This window comes from Hyperolius riggenbachi, chromosome 1 (assembly GCF_040937935.1).
Source record: "Hyperolius riggenbachi isolate aHypRig1 chromosome 1, aHypRig1.pri, whole genome shotgun sequence".
Classification (NCBI taxonomy): Eukaryota; Metazoa; Chordata; class Amphibia; order Anura; family Hyperoliidae; genus Hyperolius; species Hyperolius riggenbachi.
This window is the reverse complement of record NC_090646.1, coordinates 621,128,120-621,149,069: the sequence shown is the minus strand read 5'-3', so window position 1 is coordinate 621,149,069 and position 20,950 is coordinate 621,128,120. Positions and strand designations below refer to the sequence as shown.

The 20,950-nt window shown below is 44.8% G+C and overlaps 1 protein-coding gene across 1 annotated transcript in view; it reads left to right on the top strand.

The window, feature by feature from the left end:
* TTC33 (tetratricopeptide repeat domain 33) overlaps window positions 1-20,950 on the top strand; it is a 372,200-nt gene that overhangs the window by 190,104 nt on the left and 161,146 nt on the right. The window contains exon 3 of the mRNA XM_068250872.1: window positions 14,096-14,177. Coding sequence (XP_068106973.1) covers window positions 14,096-14,177 — 82 coding nt within the window. The remainder of the gene's footprint in view (window positions 1-14,095; window positions 14,178-20,950) is intronic.

Sequence of the window (20,950 nt, the reverse complement as noted above, 5' to 3'; positions counted from 1 at the left end):
CTTTATTAATTTTTTTCTCAGAATTCTACACACAACACCCCAGCCAATCAGCGCTCTGTAGGGTCACATGATCACTGTGATCATGTGATTGCTGTGTTCAAAACAAAGGAGCTTGTTTCTGCCCCCTGCTGTTTAGCCAGAGAGAACAGATCGTATCTGGATAAAAAAAATGTTAATAGTTGTCCTATTCATGCGCATCCCCCTAACCCATGTTTCTAGGGTTGCCAGGTGTCCGGTTTTAGACCGGACAGTCCGGTTTTTGGCCGCTGTGTCCTGTCTAAAAAGGCATGTTAAACCGGACAATTAAGATGTCCGGTTTTATGCCTTTTGCCACTTGCCGCCACCCGTCCGCCAGCGCTGCGCGACCGCTGATTCGCTGCCTGGCTGTCAGTCAAAGGCACAGCCAGCCAGCTTGCGCGGCGTAAGTTACGCCAGCTTAAGTACCGCCCCCGAGCCCGCGCTTCCCGACGTTGCTACGGCAACGCCAACGCTGCGTTGCCAACGCACGCATGACGTGCGTCACTCACGTCATTTGCAATGCGATTCTGCATCTGCGAAGGAAGCAAGGTAAGGTCAGGAGTCTGGAGATATGGTGAGTGAGTGACCCATAATTCTCTGGTTGTGCTCAACTGTGTTCTGTTTCCACCACCATACACCCCGTGTGGGATTGAACTCACCCAGCGAGTTTGACCACTATTAGACTGGTCAATAAGCGCCCAGCAATGTGCGACTCCAGCACTTTGGGGTTGCCAACTCCTCTTAGAACACGGTATCCTTAATGATGTATGTTGGTTGATGCGTACCTCATATAAAGAAGAAAGCTTCCATAGCGTAATTCAGTTACAAAACGTAAAATTTTATTAAAAAGTTACACTCACAATCTCGTTGCGGTTAATTGGGCACAGAGTTTGAAACGGGCTCTCCCCCGTTGCCTCCCGGGTAGGCTAGAAGGTGTAGTCCCGCTCTCGCCGCTGCTACCACATCACCGTTACTTCCTGGACGTCCTGGACGTCCAGGAAGTAACGGTGATGTGGTAGCAGCGGCGAGAGCGGGACTACACCTTCTAGCCTACCCGGGAGGCAACGGGGGAGAGCCCGTTTCAAACTCTGTGCCCAATTAACCGCAACGAGATTGTGAGTGTAACTTTTTAATAAAATTTTACGTTTTGTAACTGAATTACGCTATGGAAGCTTTCTTCTTTATATGAGGTACGCATCAACCAACATACATCATTAAGGATACCGTGTTCTAAGAGGAGTTGGCAACCCCAAAGTGCTGGAGTCGCACATTGCTGGGCGCTTATTGACCAGTCTAATAGTGGTCAAACTCGCTGGGTGAGTTCAATCCCACACGGGGTGTATGGTGGTGGAAACAGAACACAGTTGAGCGCTATCTTGTATATTGGAAAATTTTGCTGACAGTCTGCCGCGGCTGACATGGAAGCGCACCTGTGACAAAGGACAATATTTCATTTAGCACACTGAGCAGTGAAAACTGTTCTCTTAATAACTGCTTTTGTCTTCACTGTTTTTTATCATATGTTATTATATGTTTTTAACCTGGATTAGTATCGCCACAATAGCGCTTTCAAAATATTGTTAATTCTCTGGTTGTATTTCCGCTCTTTGTGTGCATTGGCTCCGCTCTATCTCCCCTCCGTATAGTCCAGGCGTGACTTTCAATCTCATTCAATCTCGCCTGAGCCCGCTGCTTACTATACTTTACACTTGAATTCATACTATTGTACAACGCAATTTATACTGTTATACTGTTATATTTGTTATATTTGCTCAAAATGTGTACATACATGTATGCGCAGATTTATATTTTAACTTTATGCCTATGTATGTCCACTTTATTGTTCTCAATAAAAAATTTAGGTGGGAAAATTTTTTTTTTTTAAAACTTCCCGCAAGAAATCGACCACTTCACTGTACAAAAACGCCATAAATGCATTGCATTATTTGCATAGTTTTCCAGTTTTGTAATAGTTTTCGGCTCTGTCTCTTATTATGTGCATTTACTGGTGAAAAGCGGTCTCTTATTATGTGCATTTACTGGTGAAAAGTGGTCTCTTATGTGCATGTACTGGTGAGGACAGTTAGTGACATGGCTATGTACTCTGTAATGTGCTGCAGAAGATGTCAGTGCGATATAAATACTGTAAAAAACATTTTTTAAAAAGCCCATTGCTTAGCCCCACTCTACATAAAAGTGCGCTTCTGACTCCGCCCCTAACTCCACCCCCTGTCCGGTTTTCTCCATCAGCCGACCTGGCAACCCTACATGTTTCTAGTTATGCCGTTTTTATGCACTATGGGATTGGTATGTCTATGGATAGGCCTAAATTGGCGATGGTTGACGCTTCCGGGCTTTTTACACATACATTTTTGATGCATGCGTATTTTTGGTGTATTTACGTGTACGTCTCTCCTCTCCCTGATTTACTTTCTGAAATCTATCATAGGTGACGACATCCTTAGTCCTGCTAAGTCATCTCTGCAAAATGTTAGTTTACGGAGAGTTCTATGCACAGAGGAAGATACAGCTTACTCAGGGTCGGATTGAGATACTAAGGGCCCACCAGGAAAGTTTCAGCCTGGGGCCAACGCACCTGATTTTGAGCTCACATACGCATGTATTCTAGAAATTTTGCACCGATGTCCGTACTATATAAATACATATTATGGTGGGACATTAGACTGACTATGGTAAGGATCAGATTGAGAGCTCCTCTGAAGACAGTCATTAACATGACTATGTACTCTGTAAATTGCTGCAGAAGCTGCCAGTGCTGTATGAATACATAATATGTGATTGGACTGACTATGGTAGGATTAGATTGTGAGCTCCCCTGAGGACGTTCACAGTCACAGACCACAGTCTGACTCTGCATTGCTTTTGCAACCTGGAAGGGGGCAGCTGCTTAGCCAGTCATCATCACGCACTGTCTAGTGTACAACTCCTCCTGGCCTGAGGCCTCCCTGCCCCGCCATGTGTGCTCGCTCCCTCGTTGTGTGCTCTCTCCAGACTCCACCTTCCCGTGTCCAACTCCAGCACCCCCAGCCTTCTCTCTGTCATCCCTCCTGGTGTGAGAAGTGCAGTAGGCTGTGCTCGAGGTGAGCACAACTACCATTCCGCCTACTGCGCACGCGCTGGCCACAAACATCACAGAGATGGAGGGGAGCACTCAGATCACGTGACAGGTGACGACACTATGTAATTGAAGCGCCCACCGATGGCTTTCCCGACCCCCAGCGGCCCAGTTTGGCCCTGTGCTTACTTGGCAGTTAGACAAAGCAGTTATTTCCCACAATGCAATGAGGTTCCCAGACAAAGAACTGTCAAAGCCATGGCCCTGACATTGTGCAGTTAAGAACTGCTGTTCAGGAGATGATTTTGAAATCCTTGAGAACCCCCATTGAGGAGATGGACTAGTCTAAAACCTGTCGGTTCTGTCACATTTTAACTGCTTACTTTTTTCGCTGGAGTGGTCCTTTAATAGTGTAGCTGTACTAGCACTTTAGTTGAACTTTTTAAACAAAAGTCACATTTCATTTTATGGCAAATATTTTCCAAACCTAGTTAGTTTAACTTGAAATGTGTTCTAAGTATAGAAGGTCAGAGGCTAGCAGCAGTGGAAAGTGCAGAGTCAGTTCTGGCATTGGTGTTGGGTGCTCGGTTGGCAGACATCAGTAGAGGGAATAAGGGATATAAAACATCACTGCTTTATGGTTTGGAATGTAAGATGAAAGCACAGCTGGGAAATAGTTCTATTTCATCCACCTGACCTGCTGAGCCCCAGCCAGCTGAACTATTGTTATTTCCACAGACAGGAGGCGGGTTTTATGACCTGATCTCTTACACATGCTTTGTAGTGGGAGTACCTGACTTCATTATCACTGCTTACTGTTATCACTTAGGAATGCAGCAGGATTATGGTGCTTATGTATTTTTTGATGCAGTGGTGTAGATGTCTCTGTGATGATTTATGGAGTCACACAGAAATGAAAGTAAATAGAAATGATGTGCATGCAGTATTCTATTCTGCCCCCCCCCCAGCTCCTTCACACTTTTATATTTAGTTGCGAGCATGGGCATCTGCGCATAGGGGCAAGGGGGATCAGGCGCTGGCCCCTGGCTAGCAGCCCCCCCCCCCCCAGCTGCCACCACTTCCTCTCCATCCCAGCAACTCGCAGACCTCAGATCAGGGCGACTGGAGAGGCAGAGCAGGGCGCACGCTACCCACAGGACGCGAACACTTCAATGCGGAAGTGACATCATTGGTTACTTCCACATATGGAAAGCTCCCAGCACTGCAAATTGCCATGCAAAGCCCCAGCCATGCAAACTGCCCAGCAAAGCCCCCAGCCCAGCAAACTGTGCAGCAAAGCCCCCAGCCCAGCAAAGGCTGCAGTAAAGCCCCCAGCCCAGCAAAGCCCCCAGCCATGCAAACTGACCAGCAAAGCCCCCAGCCATGCAAACTGACCAGCAAAGCCCCCAGCCATGCAAACTGACCAGCAAAGCCCCCAGCCATGCAAACTGACCAGCAAAGCCCCCAGCCATGCAAACTGACCAGCAAAGCCCCCAGCCATGCAAACTGACCAGCAAAGCCCCCAGCCATGCAAACTGACCAGCAAAGCCCCCAGCCATGCAAACTGACTAGCAAAGCCCCCAGCCATGCAAACTGACTAGCAAAGCCCCAGCACAGCAAAGCCCCAGCCATGCAAACTGTACAGCGAAGCCCCCAGCCCAGCAAAGCAAAGCACCAAGCCCTACTAATCAAATCTAAGCCCTGCAAAGTAAAGCACCCTGCAAGGCAAAATATACAGCACTACCTAAAACTGGGAGACACTTGTCACCACCTAAACTAGGGGAGTCCCTGTCAGTAAACTTGGTGGGTGCCTGTCTTTAACTAAACAGTGGGAGTCCCTATCACTACCTAAACTGGGGGACACCGGTCACCAGCACCTGTGTTAGAGGTGCTCACAATCTAATCCCTACCATAGTCCTAGTCTAATTTCCCATCATTGATAAATTCATGTAAATTTGGGTCCACCGGTGACCATGGCCACGCCCATTTTTCAGCTTCTCCTCCCCCCTTCCCCAGGAAAAGTTTTTGCAGCGCCCATTGTCGTGAGTAGAGGTGTTCAGTAAGATGCTCCTCCACCAGGGGGAAGGTTACCCACTTTTCAGTCCTGGGTTTTTATGGCTTTTCGGCTGTGTTCCTATTGATACAGCAATACTTTTTCTTAGGCATAAACCAAAAATATTTTTTTTCACCCTTAATTAATTAACACCATAGCGATGAGTGAAGCTGGATCGTGAAGCTGCAGCTCTCGCGGGATCGTGGAGGGGTAAATATTACCGGTGTAGTGACAGATAGTGCAGCCCCGCAGATTGGGCAGCCCCGCATGCGCAGTAGGAGCTTGCCTCCCATTAAACTGTGCAGCCACGTAAAACGTCCTAAATATCTCCGCTTCTGCACCACGTACACTCCTGAAATTTTCAGGGTAGGAAGGGGACACCCCGATCTAGCTCTGTGTCGAATTGCAGCCCCGCTAGTTCCAGAGATAGGTTTGCTGTAATCAATGTCGGGAACCAGCGGGGTTCGGGAGCTGCAATTCAGCACAGAACTAGACCGGGGGGGTCCCCTCCCTAGACCGGGGGGGTCCCCTCCCTACCCTAAAAATTTCGGGAGTGTAGGAGGTGCGGAAGCGGAGATATTTCAGGAAAATAATATCTAACTTCCCACGGAGCATGCGCGATACTCAGTGAGGAAGGGAGCTTCCAGGCTGCACTATCTGATATTACAGCGGCGGCGATCGGGGGGTTTAGTTGGGTGCTGGGGGGCTTGGGGGACATACAGTGGCTTGCAAAAGTATTTGGCCCCCTTGAAGTTTTACACATTTTGTCACATTACTGCCACAAACATGCGTTAATTTTATTGGAATTCCACATGAAAGACCAATACAAAGTGATGTACACATGAAAAGTGGAACAAAAATCATACATGATTCCAAATTTATAAATAACTGCAAAGTGGGGTGTGCGTAATTATTCGGCCCCCTTTGGTCTGAGTGCAGTCAGTTGCCCATAGACATTGCCTGATGAGTGCTAATGACTAAATAGAGTGTACCTGTGTGTAATCTAATGTCAGTACAAATACAGCTGCTCTGTGACGGCCTCAGAGGTTGTCTAAGAGAATATTGGGAGCAAAAACACCGTGAAGTCCAAAGAACACACCAGACAGGTCAGGGATCAAGTTATTGAGAAATTAAAGCAGGCTTAGGCTACAAAAGACTTCCAAAGCCTTAAACATCCCACGGAGCACTGTTCAAGTGATCATTCAGAAATGGAAGGAGTATGGCACACCTGTAAACCTTTTAAGACAAGGCCGTCCACCTAAACTCACAGGCTGAACAAGGAGAGTGCTGATCAGAAATGCAGTCAAGAGGCCCATGGTGACTCTGGACGAGCTGCAGAGATCTACAGCTCAGGTGGGGGAATCTGTCCATAGGACAACTATTAGTCGTGCACTGCACAAAGTTGGCCTTTATGGAAGAGTGGCAAGAAGAAAGCCATTGTTAACAGAAAAGCATAAGAAGTCCCGTTTGCAGTTTGCCACAAGCCATGTGGGGGACACAGCAACCATGTGGAAGAAGGTGCTCTGGTCAGATGAGACCAAAATGGAACTTTTTGGCCAAAATGCAAAACGCTATGTGTGGCGGAAAACTAACACTGCACATCACTCTGAACACACCATCCCCACTGTCAAATATGGTGGTGGCAGCATCATGCTCGGGGGGTGCATCTCTTCAGCCGGGACAGGGAAGCTGGTCAGAGTTGATGGGAAGATGGATGCAGCCAAATACAGGGCAATCTTGGAAGAAAACCTCTTGGAGACTGCAAAAGACTTGAGACTGGGGCGGAGGTTCACCTTCCAGCAGGACAATGACCCTAAACATAAAGCCAGGGCAACAAGGGAATGGTTTAAAACAAAACATATCTATGTGTTAGAATGGCCCAGTCAAAGTCCAGATCTAAATCCAATCGAGAATCTGTGGCAAGATCTGAAAACTGCTGTTCACAAACGCTGTCCATCTAATCTGACTGAGCTGGAGCTGTTTTGCAAAGAAGAATGGGGAAGGATTTCAGTCTCTAGATGTGAAAAGCTGGTAGAGACATACCCTAAAAGACTGGCAACTGTAATTGCAGCAAAAAGTGGTTCTACAAAGTATTGACTCAGGGGGCTGAATAATTATGCACACACCACTTTGCAGTTATTTATTTGTAAAAAATGTTTGGAATGATGTATGATTTTCGATCCACTTCTCACGTGTACACTACTTTGTATTGGTCTTTCATGTGGAATTTAAATAAAATTGATGCATGTTTGTGGCAGTAATATGACAAAATGTGGAAAACTTCAAGGGGGCCGAATACTTTTGCAACCCACTGTAATTAGCTAGCAAAGTGCCAGCTTAGGCATATAGCGAAACTTTTATTTAAAAAAAATCCAGCCTCTAAAACTGCGTACCGCCAGGGAGGTTAATTCCTTAACCTGTATACCGAAAGCCAAGAGCAGCATGGTGGCGTAGGGGTTAGCGCTCTCGCCTTGCAGCGCTGCGCCCCCGTTTCGAATCCCAGCCACTGCACTATCTGCAAGGAGTTTGTATGTTCTCCCCGTGTCTGTGTGGGTTTCCTCCAGGCACTCCAGTTTCCTCTCACATCCCAAAACATACATATAAGTTAATTGACTATCCTCTAAACTTGGCCCTAGGCTTCAATAGACATATGACTCTGGTAGGGATTTGATTGTGAGCTCCTCTGAGGGACAGTTAGTGACAAGACAATTTACCCTGCGGAAGATGTCAGCGCTATATAAATACAAAATAATAATAATAAAGGAATTATATAAAGCACTTAAGTTGTTAAAGTGGAATATAACCCTGCATTTCAACTTTACTCTAAAACATTATTTACAGTATATTATATGCAACCAGCATTATTTTTTTTTACTAGACCAGCATTGGAAGGGTTACACAGAGCTTTAAAGTTCCTGGAGAGAACTGCAGACGCATCCGAAGCTTACATAGATACATTTTGTTTACATAAATGTATCTAAGTGTGGAATGTGACTCACTCTCTCTGACTGAGAAGGAGCTGGAGGACAGCCAAAGAGTGTGTAACATTTATCACTTGTTACATTCTATTTAGTTAAATGTATCTATCTGAACTTCTGCATATCTCTCCAAGGAACTTTAAACCTCTGTGTTTAACCCTTCCAATGCTGGTCTAGTAAAAAAAAAAATGCTGGTTGCATATAATATGCTGTAAATAATGTTTTAGAGCAAAGTTGAAATGCAGGGTTATATTCCGCTTTAAGCTTTTCCTTTCCTGGACCTTTGGATCACTTCTCCTCCATACTCCCGTCATGCAGATATCTCTGTCAGCGACTGACTTGGGAAAGCGATTAGAGCAGTGAGATGGAATGCGCAATGTTCTCGCTGGGGAATACGGCGGATCAGATGGAGCTATCTCCAGAAACATTACACGGTAAATGTGGCGTGGATGAAATCCGCACTGAGACGTCTCAGCTCAGACGGTATTCTCTGTGCACAAGAGACAATCTCTGTAAAATTCCAGTAGATTTATTGCCAAGTTGTAGCAGTGTGACTGAGAACCATCCCAAATGACTAAGACCTTGCGCAGCCGTTTAGCAATGGGATCCTCAGTAAGTGGGGCAGTCAATTTCACAATTGGAAGTTATTCAAATGTTGTGCTGGTGATAACTCTGAAATTATGAAATATATACTTATTTCTAAATTATGTGACTGTTGTAAGGTCCTAGAGGAGGAAGGCACCGTCATGTTTGTATTTGAGAATTTTCGTAGGTGAGTTTAAAAAGGAATTGTAATTAAGGATTAAACTTCATCCCAATCAGCAGCTGATACCCCCTTTTCCATGAGAAAGCTTTTCCTTTTCTCAAACGGATCTTCAGGGACATCTGTATGGTTGATGTTGTGGTGAAACCCCTCCCACAGTGTGATGTCAGCACCTGGGTCCTGACAGTTTCTTTTCTGTGAACCTTGTTGCATTGTGGGCAATAAAGGATATTTCCAACTGCCAAGCAACCAGTATCTCCCTCTGTGCACATATATATATATATATATATATATATATATATATATATAGGGTAGCACGGTGGCGTAGTGGTTAGCTCTCTTGCCTTGCAGCGCTGGGTCCCTGGTTCGAATCCCAGCCAGGGCACTATCTGCAAAGAGTTTGTATGTTCTCTCCGTGTCTGCGTGGGTTTCCTCCGGGCACTCCGGTTTCCTCCCACATTCCAAAAAACATACGGATAAGTTAATTGGCTCCCCCTAAAAAAATTGGCCCTAGACTACAGTACTTACACTACATAATATAGACATATGGCAATGGTAGGGATTAGATTGTGAGCTCCTTTGAGGGACAGTTAGTGACAAGATATATATATATATACACTGTACATCGCTGCGTAATATGTCGGCGCTATATAAATACTAAATAATAAATATATATATATATATATATATATATATATATATATAATATACAGTGGGTTGCAAAAGTATTCGGCCCCCTTGAAGTTTTCCACATTTTGTCACATTACCGCCACAAACATGAATCCATTTTATTGGAATTCCACGTGAAAGACCAATACAAAGTGGTGTACATGTGAGAAGTGGATCGAAAATCATACATCATTCCAAACATTTTTTACAAATCAATAACTGCAAAGTGGGGTGTGCGTAAATTATTCGGCCCCCTGAGTCAATACTTTGTAGATCCACCTTTTGCTGCAATTACAGCTGCCAGTCTTTTAGAGTATGTCTCTACCAGCTTTGCACATCTAGAGACTGAAATCTTTGCCCATTCGTCTTTGCAAAACAGCTCCAGCTCAGTCAGATTAGATGGACAGCGTTTGTGAACAGCAGTTTTCAGATCTTGCCACAGATTCTCGATTGGATTTAGATCTGGACTTTAGGCCATTCTAACACATAGATATGTTTTGTTTTAAACCATTCCATTGTTGCCCTGACTTTATGTTTAGGGTCATTGTCCTGCTGGAAGGTGAACCTCCGCCCCAGTCTCAAGTCTTTTGCAGTCTCCAAGAGGTTTTCTTCCAAGTTTGCCCTGTATTTGGCTCCATCCATCTTCCCATCAACTCTGACCAGCTTCCCTGTCCCTGCTGAAGAGATGCACCCCCGAGCATGATGCTGCCACCACCATATTTGACAGTGGGGATGGTGTGTTCAGAGTGATGTGCAGTGTTAGTTTTTTGCCACACATAGCGTTTTGCATTTTGGCCAAAAAGTTCCATTTTGGTCTCACCTGACCAGAGCACCTTCTTCCACATGGTTGCTGTGTCCCCCACATGGCTTGTGGCAAACTGCAAACAGGATTTCTTATGCTTTCTGTTAACAATGCCTTTCTTCTTGCCACTCTTCCATAAAGGCCAACTTTGTACAGTGCATGACTAATAGTTGTCCTATGGACAGAGTCTCCCACCTGAGCTGTAGATCTCTGCAGCTCGTCCAGAGTCACCATGGGCCTCTTGACTGCATTTCTGATCAGCGCTCTCCTTGTTTGGCCTGTGAGTTTAGGTGGATGGCCTTGTCTTGGTAGGTGTACAGTTGTGCCATACTCCTTCCATTTCTGAATGATCGGTTGAACAGTGCTCCTTGACATGTTCAAGGCTTTGGAAATCTTTTTGCAGCCTAAGCCTGCTTTAAATTTCTCAATAACTTGATCCCTGACCTGTCTTGTGTGTTCTTTGGACTTCACGGTGTTGTTGCTCCCAATATTCTCTTAAACAACCTGTGAGGCCCTCACAGAGCAGCTGTATTTGTACTGACATTAGATTACACACAGGTGCACTCTATTTAGTCATTAGCACTCATCAGGCATTGTCTCTAGGCAACTGACTGCACTCAGATCAAAGGGGGCTGAATAATTATGCACATACCACTTTGCAGTTATTTATTTGTAAAAAATGTTTGGAAACATGCATGATTTTCGTTCCACTTCTCATGTGTACACCACTTTGTGTTGGTCTTTCATGTGGAATTCCAATAAAATTGATTCATGTTTGTGGCAGTAATATGACAAAATGTGGAAAACTTCAAGCCGAATACTTTTGCAACCCACTGTATATATATATATATATATATATATATATATATATATATATATATATATATATATATATATATATATATATATACACATACTGCATACGGTATATATATATATATATATATATATATATATATATATATACGACCTTTTAGCCTCCCGCATTTTTAGGGAGTGTGGTTATAGATAGTGGCAGATGCTCTCTGTTTTTTTTTTCTTGTCTGCCAGTAGTTAAAATGATGATGTGCAGGTTCAAACAATATGAAAAAAATTACATGGGCGAAAATCAATCCTTTCTTGATCGCTCTTCTATTTTTTAAAGAAAATCTGTAATGAAAAAAACTCCCCTGAGGGGTACTCACCTCGGGTGGGGGAAGCCTCCGGATCCTATTGAGGATCCTATTGAGGCTTCCCCTGTCCTCCTCGGTCCCACGACGGCGGCGAAAATTCTCCCTCTCGAGCTCCAGCGCAGGCGCAGTATCCACTCTTCCCACGGCGATAGGCGAAAATAGCCGATCTCCGTCGGGCCGCTCTACTGCGCAGGCGAAGTCTCCTGCACCTGCGCAGTAGAGCGGACCCGACGGCCATTGGCTATTTTTGATTATCTCCGTCATAAGAGCCGCAACAGCGCCCCCGCTGAAGCCTGGAAAGGTAAATATTGAATAGGCTGTCGGATTTGGCGCCTGTGCATTCCGGGGGCTGCAGCGAGACCGCCGTGGGACACAGGAGGACGGGGGAAGCCTCGATAGGGTCCAGAGGCTTCCCCCTACTGAGGTGAGTACCCCCCAGAGGACCTTTTTTTTAGTACAGATTTTTTTTTCACTTCTCACTTTGCTATGTATGGATTTATTTTTTTTCCCTTTTCGCTAAAGTTCCTCTTTAATTTAGGGTGGGTTCAAGGGCTCCTTCTTGATGTTACATTTTGCAAGTAGTTCACATCCACGGTGGATCCACCACTCCTGCGCTTCTGTAAAACTCTGAGGAGCTTGTAGGCAGCAGCAAGCATTCGCTATGGATAGTAGTATGGCACTTGATAAATTAATGTTTTTGAATTGTAGGTTTGGAGAAAGCTACTGAGCCATTCCCTGGACTGCTAGAAGATCTAACCAGTCAATACTTAAATAAATCAGGCCAGAGTGTTCACTAGAAAGGTTGATATAACTTTTAAAATTCAAATACTTTGACCACATAATAAAGAAGACTGGATACTTTGGAGAAATCGTTGATGCTTTAAAAAATGGAGGGCAAAAAGAAGAAAACAACATAGAAGTTACTACTGGGGAGACCATGTCTGATCTTTTTTGGTAAGGTGACAGCTCTATCCAAATTAGCCATAGCTTTCCCTCCACCTGAACTGAAAATGAAAAGTCAAAATAACCATACACAGGTCATACTTACCTCCCGTGTAGTCTACTCCTCAATCTCTTTCTCCTTTCCCACGTCCTGTTTGTCCCCTGTGATCAATGCAATTCTCTGTCCTCCATTTTGAAAATGGCCATTACCCATAACAGCTTTCTGGTCAGCTCACTGTTAAACTGTCTTATCGCCCACTTGAGCCATAGGAAAACATAGACATTACTTGGCACATCAGTTGTCCTCTCAGCTTTAACTGACAGCAACTGATAAATAACTGACAGCAATTGATATATTTCAATTCTGACAAAATGTTGTCAGAACTCGAAGCAATCACTGTCAGAATAAAATGGTGCGCTTCTGAGAGGAACTGATGGCAAGGTAACTATGTAATGTTCATTTGAAGTTACCTCATGTGTTTATTTTAAATAATTTTACTCAGTACAGGTTCTCTTTAATCTCAGGGCTGCAGTCCACATCTGCAGACCTTTTCCCCATCTATTTGCAGATGGTTCATTGCAGGGGTGCTGCTAAGGTTTTTGTGGCCCCAAGCGGCGTATCTTTTGCGGCCGCCCCCCCCCAGTCATAGGCCTCTTCTCCCATAAAAATAGGTAGTAAAAGATGTCCCTGCTGCCCAAAAAAATAGGTAAAGGTAGGTAGCCTAAGGTTCACCCCCCCCTCCCCCTGGATTGGTAGTTAATATGCCAACCCTCCTGGTACAACCCCAGTACAGGTAACCACCTCCGGAATAGGTAGCCAAGGTGTACCCCAGTACAGACCTGCAGATTAGTTGCAACCCAAAGAAAGGAGAGCAGTGCTTTGTAACAGCATGGCACACTTCAAATGCAGGAAATGACCAATGACCTCACTTCCTCATCTGAAGTGTACTCCGTGGTTACTGTGCTGCTCTCCCCTTTCTTTACTTTGCCACTGATTTGAGGTCTGTGTGCGAGTTATTGTCATCAGCGGTGGCCCTACAAGTCACAAACAGCAAGGCCCTGGCAGCATGGCAGGCCCTTGCTGTGGGTGAGGCTCCAAGCAGCCACTTGGTTTGTCTAGACCAAGTAGCACCCCTGGTTCATTGGAACAGGTCACATGACTTTAGTTATCTTGATGTTAAGCAGAACAGCTTTGGCACTATCACACTATTCACTCAAGTTAAAATATAATGCATTTGTTCTGATTCAACAATGTTGATTTTTGACAATTGAGTAAGCTGATTTAGGATAATAAGAATGTCACTAGTGCATACCATAATTATCCTTTAAAATATTCATGCTTGGCTGTCGCAGCTCTTTGACTTCCTGTCGTCCTCTTGTCTGATCTGTCGTTTGACCTGAAGGGTTATTGCTTTTACAGATTGGATTTTCATGTGTAAACAAGCAGTATGCAGTCTCAGGCTTCTTGTGTCTAGTCTCAGAGGTGCTTCCCTGCCTGCTGCCGCTAGTAAATTGCCAGACGTGTCAGGCGGCCATGTTCTGTTAATGATGTATTTATTATTCATGTGCTCTGTGTGATTATTCTTACTGACGTGTCATACTTCATGTTCTCCTCTGTGCAGGCACTGGGAGGCTATTCAAAAGTGGGACGAAGGCATCCAGCTGACACCAGAAGATGCAACGTTATATGAGATGAAAGCTCAGGTAAGGCTGCCTTTTGTGAGAGGTCATCCTTTCTTCTGAAGCAAAAATGTGCTTAAAGGGGCACTATGGTGAACAATTTTTAAAATTTAAAGTATGTACAAACATAGACAAATAAGAAGTACTTTTTTTCCAGAGTAAAATGGGCTATAAATTCCTTTTCTCCTATGTTGCGTACAGTAGTTAGTAGAAATCTGACAGAAGCCACAGGTTTTGGACTAGTCCATCACATCCAGGGGCGTAGCAATAGGGGTTGCAGAGGAAGCGACCGCATAGGGGCCCAGAAGGGCCCTCCCTCAACTACAGTATTAGCTCTCCATTGGTCCTGTGCTTATAATCATCAACAAACTGTTCCCCATCCCCCTCTTGCACCTCTGACACTGTAGTTGCCAGTGGCAGGTTTTTGTGCGCCATATCAATTGTTATGTATAGAGTGCTTGGGCCCCATTGTAAAACTTGCATCAGGGCCCTCATCTCCTTAGCTTACACCACTGATCACTTCATAGGGGATTCTCAGCAAGGCTTTTATTCTTTAGAAAGATATTCCCTAAAAAGGATTTATACAGTGATGCTGGCCAGCTTCCCTACTCACTACACAGTTTTTTTGGCAGTTGGACAGAGTAACTGCCCTTCACTAAGTGCTTTTGAAAATAAATAAATCCCTGAGAATCCCCCTATGAAGAGATGGACTAGTCCAAAACCTGTCGCTTCTGTCAGATTCTACTGCCTACTGTAAGTGACAGCAACATAGGAGAAAAGTCATTTATGGCTCATTTTACTCTGGAAGAAACATACTCCCTTTAAAGGACCACTATCGTGAAAATTGTAAAATGTAAAATACATGTGTACCCATACAAATAAGAAGTACATTTCTTCTAGAGTAAAATGAGCCATAAATTACTTTCCTGCTATGTTGCTGTCACTTACAGTCAGTAGAAATCTGACAGAACTGACAGGTTTTGGACACATGTAAGTGAAAAAGTTTCATTTACCTGGGGCTTCTCCCAGCCTCCTGCAGGTGTCAGACCAATACCGCTGCACCGTGTTACAATGCAAGACCACAAAAGCAAAATCAGCACTGGGTTGTGAACATCTATTAAATAATCCGTAGCCGACAGGATCAATTTTATGTAATCGGAGGGGTGCGATATAACACCTGTGCAAGAACTTTAGCGAGATCAACCTAACACAGGCTGCAACTGGCACTGTGTAAAAGTATCCCACAACCCAGGGGTGTAACAATAGGGGATGCAACCCTTGCACCTCAGGGCCGTTTTTGGGGGGCTGGACGAGTCGTAGCTTGAGGGGAGAGCATTGGACATCGGCGAGGAGGGGGGACAGTCCGTCCCCTCCCTCACCTCGGGCTCTTTCCTCTGCGCTCCCCTTCAGTATCTATTACTGGCACCGGGCAGGAACACATACCTTCCTGCGTTCCACCTCCGGTGGTTTATCTAAGTGTCTGACGCTACTTCCTGTTTAAACAGGAAGTAGCGTGAAGCACTTGGAGATCAGAGACCTCCGCGGTAGATGGAGGTATGTCACCCGCCCGCCCGCCTGCTGTCAGTGTTTGGGGGGGGGGGGGGCGATCCAAATTTTTGCAGGGTGTCCTGGGCGTTTCTAGCTACGCCCCTGCCAGAACCGCCTCCTAAGCTTCATTGGTCAGTTCTGGGATATCTTCACGCCATCTCAGCAGCAGTCACACTTTATTCTGTTGGCCTCTGAAGGGCCCCGTATGGTAAAGTACAGAAATCCAGCTCCTCCTTTGCAATTTCCCCCTCGGTGGCATGGGACTACATGAGGAATGATCTGCCTCGGGATTTAAACCGACCCATAAAGGAATGGTGTAGCTGCAGATACCGGAATCACATACATTGCAGACTGGCCAAGTGTCACAGTTTCTCCGTGGCACTAACGATTTGCAGCCTCTATCACGGCATCACGGAGCACTGGTCAAATGTCCCGACCTCTTCACAGAGCAGGAGAGTTTGCAATTAAATGTTTCACTGCCCAGAGTCTTTGCAGAGAACATTAAATACATGCATCACATCACACTCTGCAGGCTTGCTTAACGCTGAACTTCATCAGCAGCACAACAACATAAAACTCCTGGCTCAGCAAGGAATTTCTTCGAGAGTGAGACACCCTGGCTATCTGGTTATAGAGCATCTGAATAGTGAGGTGGATATCTTATCTTTCAATATGCTTGTGAAGTGCTAGAAATCCTGTATGTATCAATCATAGCATTCCTCTGTGCTATTGCTCTTATTAATAACCCTTATCGAGGCACAAGATCCTTAATTAGGGATAGTTGTGTGATTTTATACATTTACAGTCCTGGGACTGTAGGCTGGAGTTATGGACATGTAGGCACTGTGTTAACATTTCTGATATGGGAAGGTTTTTGCCAGAAATAAAGAATTTAATATTTTGCACAATTCAATCTATATTTTCTTATTTGATATATTCATAACTCTTCATGTAGAGCTATATACTCTAATTTATATCCTTTAATACATACGAGTGCTGTGATTATTCTTTAAATAGCTTCCCTACCATCGCTCCATGCGCCAATATCTGCATAGGATGGAGTGGGAAACTGTATAGGGGAGGGGTGTGGTTTTGAAAAATTGGGGCGTGGTTAAAGGTGTGGCAGAGGCATGTCTCAGTGTCCCTTTTTCCTGTCTCCAAAAGTTGGAGGTATGATATTGCAGTAGGCTAAATTCTCTCTGCAGAGCAGAAAAGGATTTGAGAGTATTGTTTTTCACTATCTGCTTTAGTCTGACTACCTGTATCTGCCCTTTAGGCTTTGTTAGGAACTCCCTGAGCAGATGATTAAACCACAGTGCGGTGTATAGTAACATCTGGCCTGGCTGCTGTAGCAACTCTTTTCCCAGACCACTGTGGTGGCTGTCATATCGGGTGTGGCACGAGGGATCTGCTTGCTCCCCCTAAAAGGCAGACTGGACAGAGCTGTGTAAGACCCATTGATTTCCGCCTCCAGGGCCACAGCAGGGTTCTGTGGAGGTTACGTGAACCACCACCTGACAGAGACAAGGGTGACAGCCCAATGATAAAAATAGAAATCTAGCAGCCTTCTGGTTTTATCCATCTGCATTGTTTAAAGCAAACCTGAAGTGAAAGAAAAAAGGAAAAAAAAAACATACCTATGGAGAGGAAAGGCTCTGGGTCGTATAGAACCTTCCTGTGCCTCTCATGGTCCCCTCATTCCAGAGATGTCACCCCCCTTTGAATTCCCCGCCTAGGGAGGCTTTGGAAGTCTTAAAGGGAAGGTCCAAGCAAAAAAAAAAAATTGAGATTCACTTACCTGGGGCTTCTACCAGCCCCATGCAGCCATCCTGTGCCCTCGTAGTCACTCACTGCTGCTCCAGTCCCCCCCTGGCAGCTTTCTGACCTCGGAGGTCAGGGCCGAATTGCGTACATTTTTACACATTCCCGCTAGTGCAGGAACATTAACACATACATTTTTACGCGTTAGTGGTGAAACGCGTAAAGTTTTGTTCCTGCACTAGCTGGAATGCGTAAAAATGTATGCAATGTGGCCCTGACCTCCGAGGTCAGAAAGCTGCCAGCGGGGGACTGGAGCAGCAGTGAGTGACTACAAGGGCACAGGATGGCTACATGGGGCTGGTAGAAGCCCCAGGTAAGTGAATCTCATTTTTTTTTTTTTGCTTGGACCTTCCCTTTAAGGAGCCCCAGTGCGGTCGTAGCGGCCCATCTTCCTGCACACTCGGGTTCCCAAAGACTTCAAAAGCCTCCTGCGTTAGCAGGAGACTGCTAACTACGGGGTCAGTGCTGGAACAAGGCTCTATAGGACCTAGAGCCTTCCCCACCTTAGAGGAGTATCTGTTTATTTGTCGTTTTGTTGTTTTTTTTAACCACTTTACCCCCATGCGTACGCATTTCTCCGTCCCTTTTTCCATCCTTTCACTACCAGGGACGGAGAAATCCGTACTTTCCGTGCTCCCGCCGCTGCCCGCTCGCTCTAGCGCGCACTCCCGCTCGTAAGCACGCCCCCGGCCGCTCGCGCAGAGATCAATAGACGGGAAAATCCATTCCCGTTTCATTGATCTAAGCCCCGCTGCTTCTCCGATAAGCAGCGCGATCATTGTGAAAACAAAACAACTTTCCCAGCCTCCTAGTACTTCCGGAAGGACACTTGCAGGTCGCATTAAACAAAAGTTTTACACAAAAAAATAACTCTTTACCTCCCACACTCAACAAAATTACAATAAAAAAAAAATACATAAATAGTTACCTTAGGGACTGAACTTTTTAAATATTTATGTCAAGAGGGTACAACACTGTTACTTTATAAACTATGGGCTTGTAATTAGGGATGGACGCAAAACTGAAAAAAATGCACCTTTATTTCCAATTAAAATATTGGCGCCAAACATTGTGATAGGGACATAATTTAAACGGTTTTGTAACCGGGACAAAAGGGCAAATACATTTCATGGGTTTTAATTACAGTAGTTAAGTACAGTACAATTATTTAAAAACCATAAAGTCCAAAAACTGAAAAATAATAATTTTTTTCCCACATTTTTTTCTATTCTCCCATTAAAACACATTTAGAATAAAATAATTCTTGGCATAATGTCCCACCTAAAGAAAGCCTAATTGGTGGCGAAAAAAACAAGATATAGTTCATTTCATTGTGATAAGTAATGATAAAGTTATAGACGAATGAATGGAAGGAGCGCTGAAAGGTGAAAATTGCTCTGGTGGTCAAGGGGTAAAACCCCTCAGTGGTGAAGTGGTTAAATTTTACTTTGTTTGCTTTAAGAGGAAACATGTATGTCAGCCTCCATATCCCTTAAAGTAAACACGGATGCACGTAAAATAGTCTCTTTTCGGTCGTTTTTTTCTTTGCCATTTATACGTGCCTCCGTTCAGTATCTGTAAAGTTTCCTTTTCGCAGCCTCTTGACGCAGTAACACATTTTTGAAGTAGAAATAAATGACTGTTTGTCGTTGTCACATTCTGTCACACTATTTCATAAGTGAGTCCGTAATAATAGGAAGCCTTCAGCTGTTCCCTGCTTAGAGTGGCTTCTGCGGAGTGAGGAAATTGTCAAGAGGAGAGACAGAGAGAGCTCAATCATCATAGCCTTACTGAGGCCTCTCGGCCAGCTATGGTATAATTATTATTATTTATTATTGTTTAGTACTATATTTATATAGCGCTGACATCTTCCGCAGCACTGTACGGAGTACATTGTCTTGTCACTAACTGTCCCTCAGAGGGGCTCACAATCTAATCCCTACCATAGTCATATATCTATGTATGTATCGTGTAGTGTATGTATTGCAGTCTAGGACCAATTTATTTGTATGTTTTTGGGATGTGTGAGGAAACCAGAGTCCCGGAGGAAACCCACACAGACATAGGGAGAACATATAAACTCCACTCAGAAGGCGCCCTGATTGGGATTTGAACCGGAGACCCGGCGCTGCAAGGCGAGAGTGCTAACCACTACGCCACCGTGCTGCCTATGTTATAATGCAGATTCCCTCTAAAGTACCATCATAGCAAAACAGAAAAGATATTCTGTTACCTTGTGATAGGATTATGTGAGTAGCAAATAAAATCCTCATACTTTATGTAAAAAAAAAAAAAGCCTAGAAATGCCACTTTTCATTTACTATCAGTAGTACTACTACCCAGGCCAGGGACCCCCCTCTTCACGTGGTCTCTTCCTCCTGACAGCCATTGGTTCTTTGCATGAAACTTCTCTCCTCTCTCTACTGCAGTCTTGTCAAGTGGAAGAGAAGAGTAAAAATGGGGGTTCCTGACACTGCAAATGAACTGTGAGCTCAGGGAGGGGTCCAGTCATATCCCTCAGGGAGAGGAGACGGTGGGTGTCATTGCTCGGACTGTTTTTAGTGTGAACTGAGCCTAAGTGATTGGCTGCTCTTGTGTTTGTTTTAAAGCGGGATTGTCAGCCACAAAATCAAATTACATTTACCCACTGCTCTGTGTTTACTATGTAGTCTACATGCAGTCTGCATTGCAAGCATTCCAATGTTTCTGCTGTAAGGAATCTTATCTCAGTCAGCCTTGCTCCTTTCTGGTACATTGCTGGGGAGAGGGGCGCTTGTTATGTCCCCTCCCACATTCCTGCTCCTCACTGATTGGCTGAGGCCAGTTCAGTGTGACAAGCTGAGGCTGAGAAGGGAAATACACCCCGCTGCAGAAGCTGCTAAAATACGACCTATGCTGTGCTCACATGTGTTCACAAAGCAAGCTACATATGATAGTGCCGTTTCTAGGAGAAAAAAAGAGTAAGGGAGGAAATGACATGAAGATTGGCTTCATTCAGAGGCAATAAAGAGGGAAAATGTCTGGAACAGTTTTCTCTTTATTTACTATATAAAATTCACTGAAATCAAAACATGGACAGTACAATACATATGTTATATAAGGGCAGTTTCTAGGCTAAATTGCACCCAGGGCGAGGGTGTAAAAACTGTGCCCCCTTCTCCCCACCCCTGTGGACTCGCAAACTTTTACACTTTAGGGACAGTCATATAGCCACAGGTCACAAGTAGATCTGCCTACTTACTAGTGACCAGTCGCTCACCCAGGAGGAAGCAGGGACCAGGAAAACACACAAGCAAAAAGAGCCCGGAAAGCCGACTCCTCCATGGACTCCTCCATGGGTGTCATCACGCGGTGGTGATGTGATAATGACGTGACGTCAGGCGCAGACAGCCCTGGAGGAGTCAAGGAATGAGATCGAGCTGGAATCT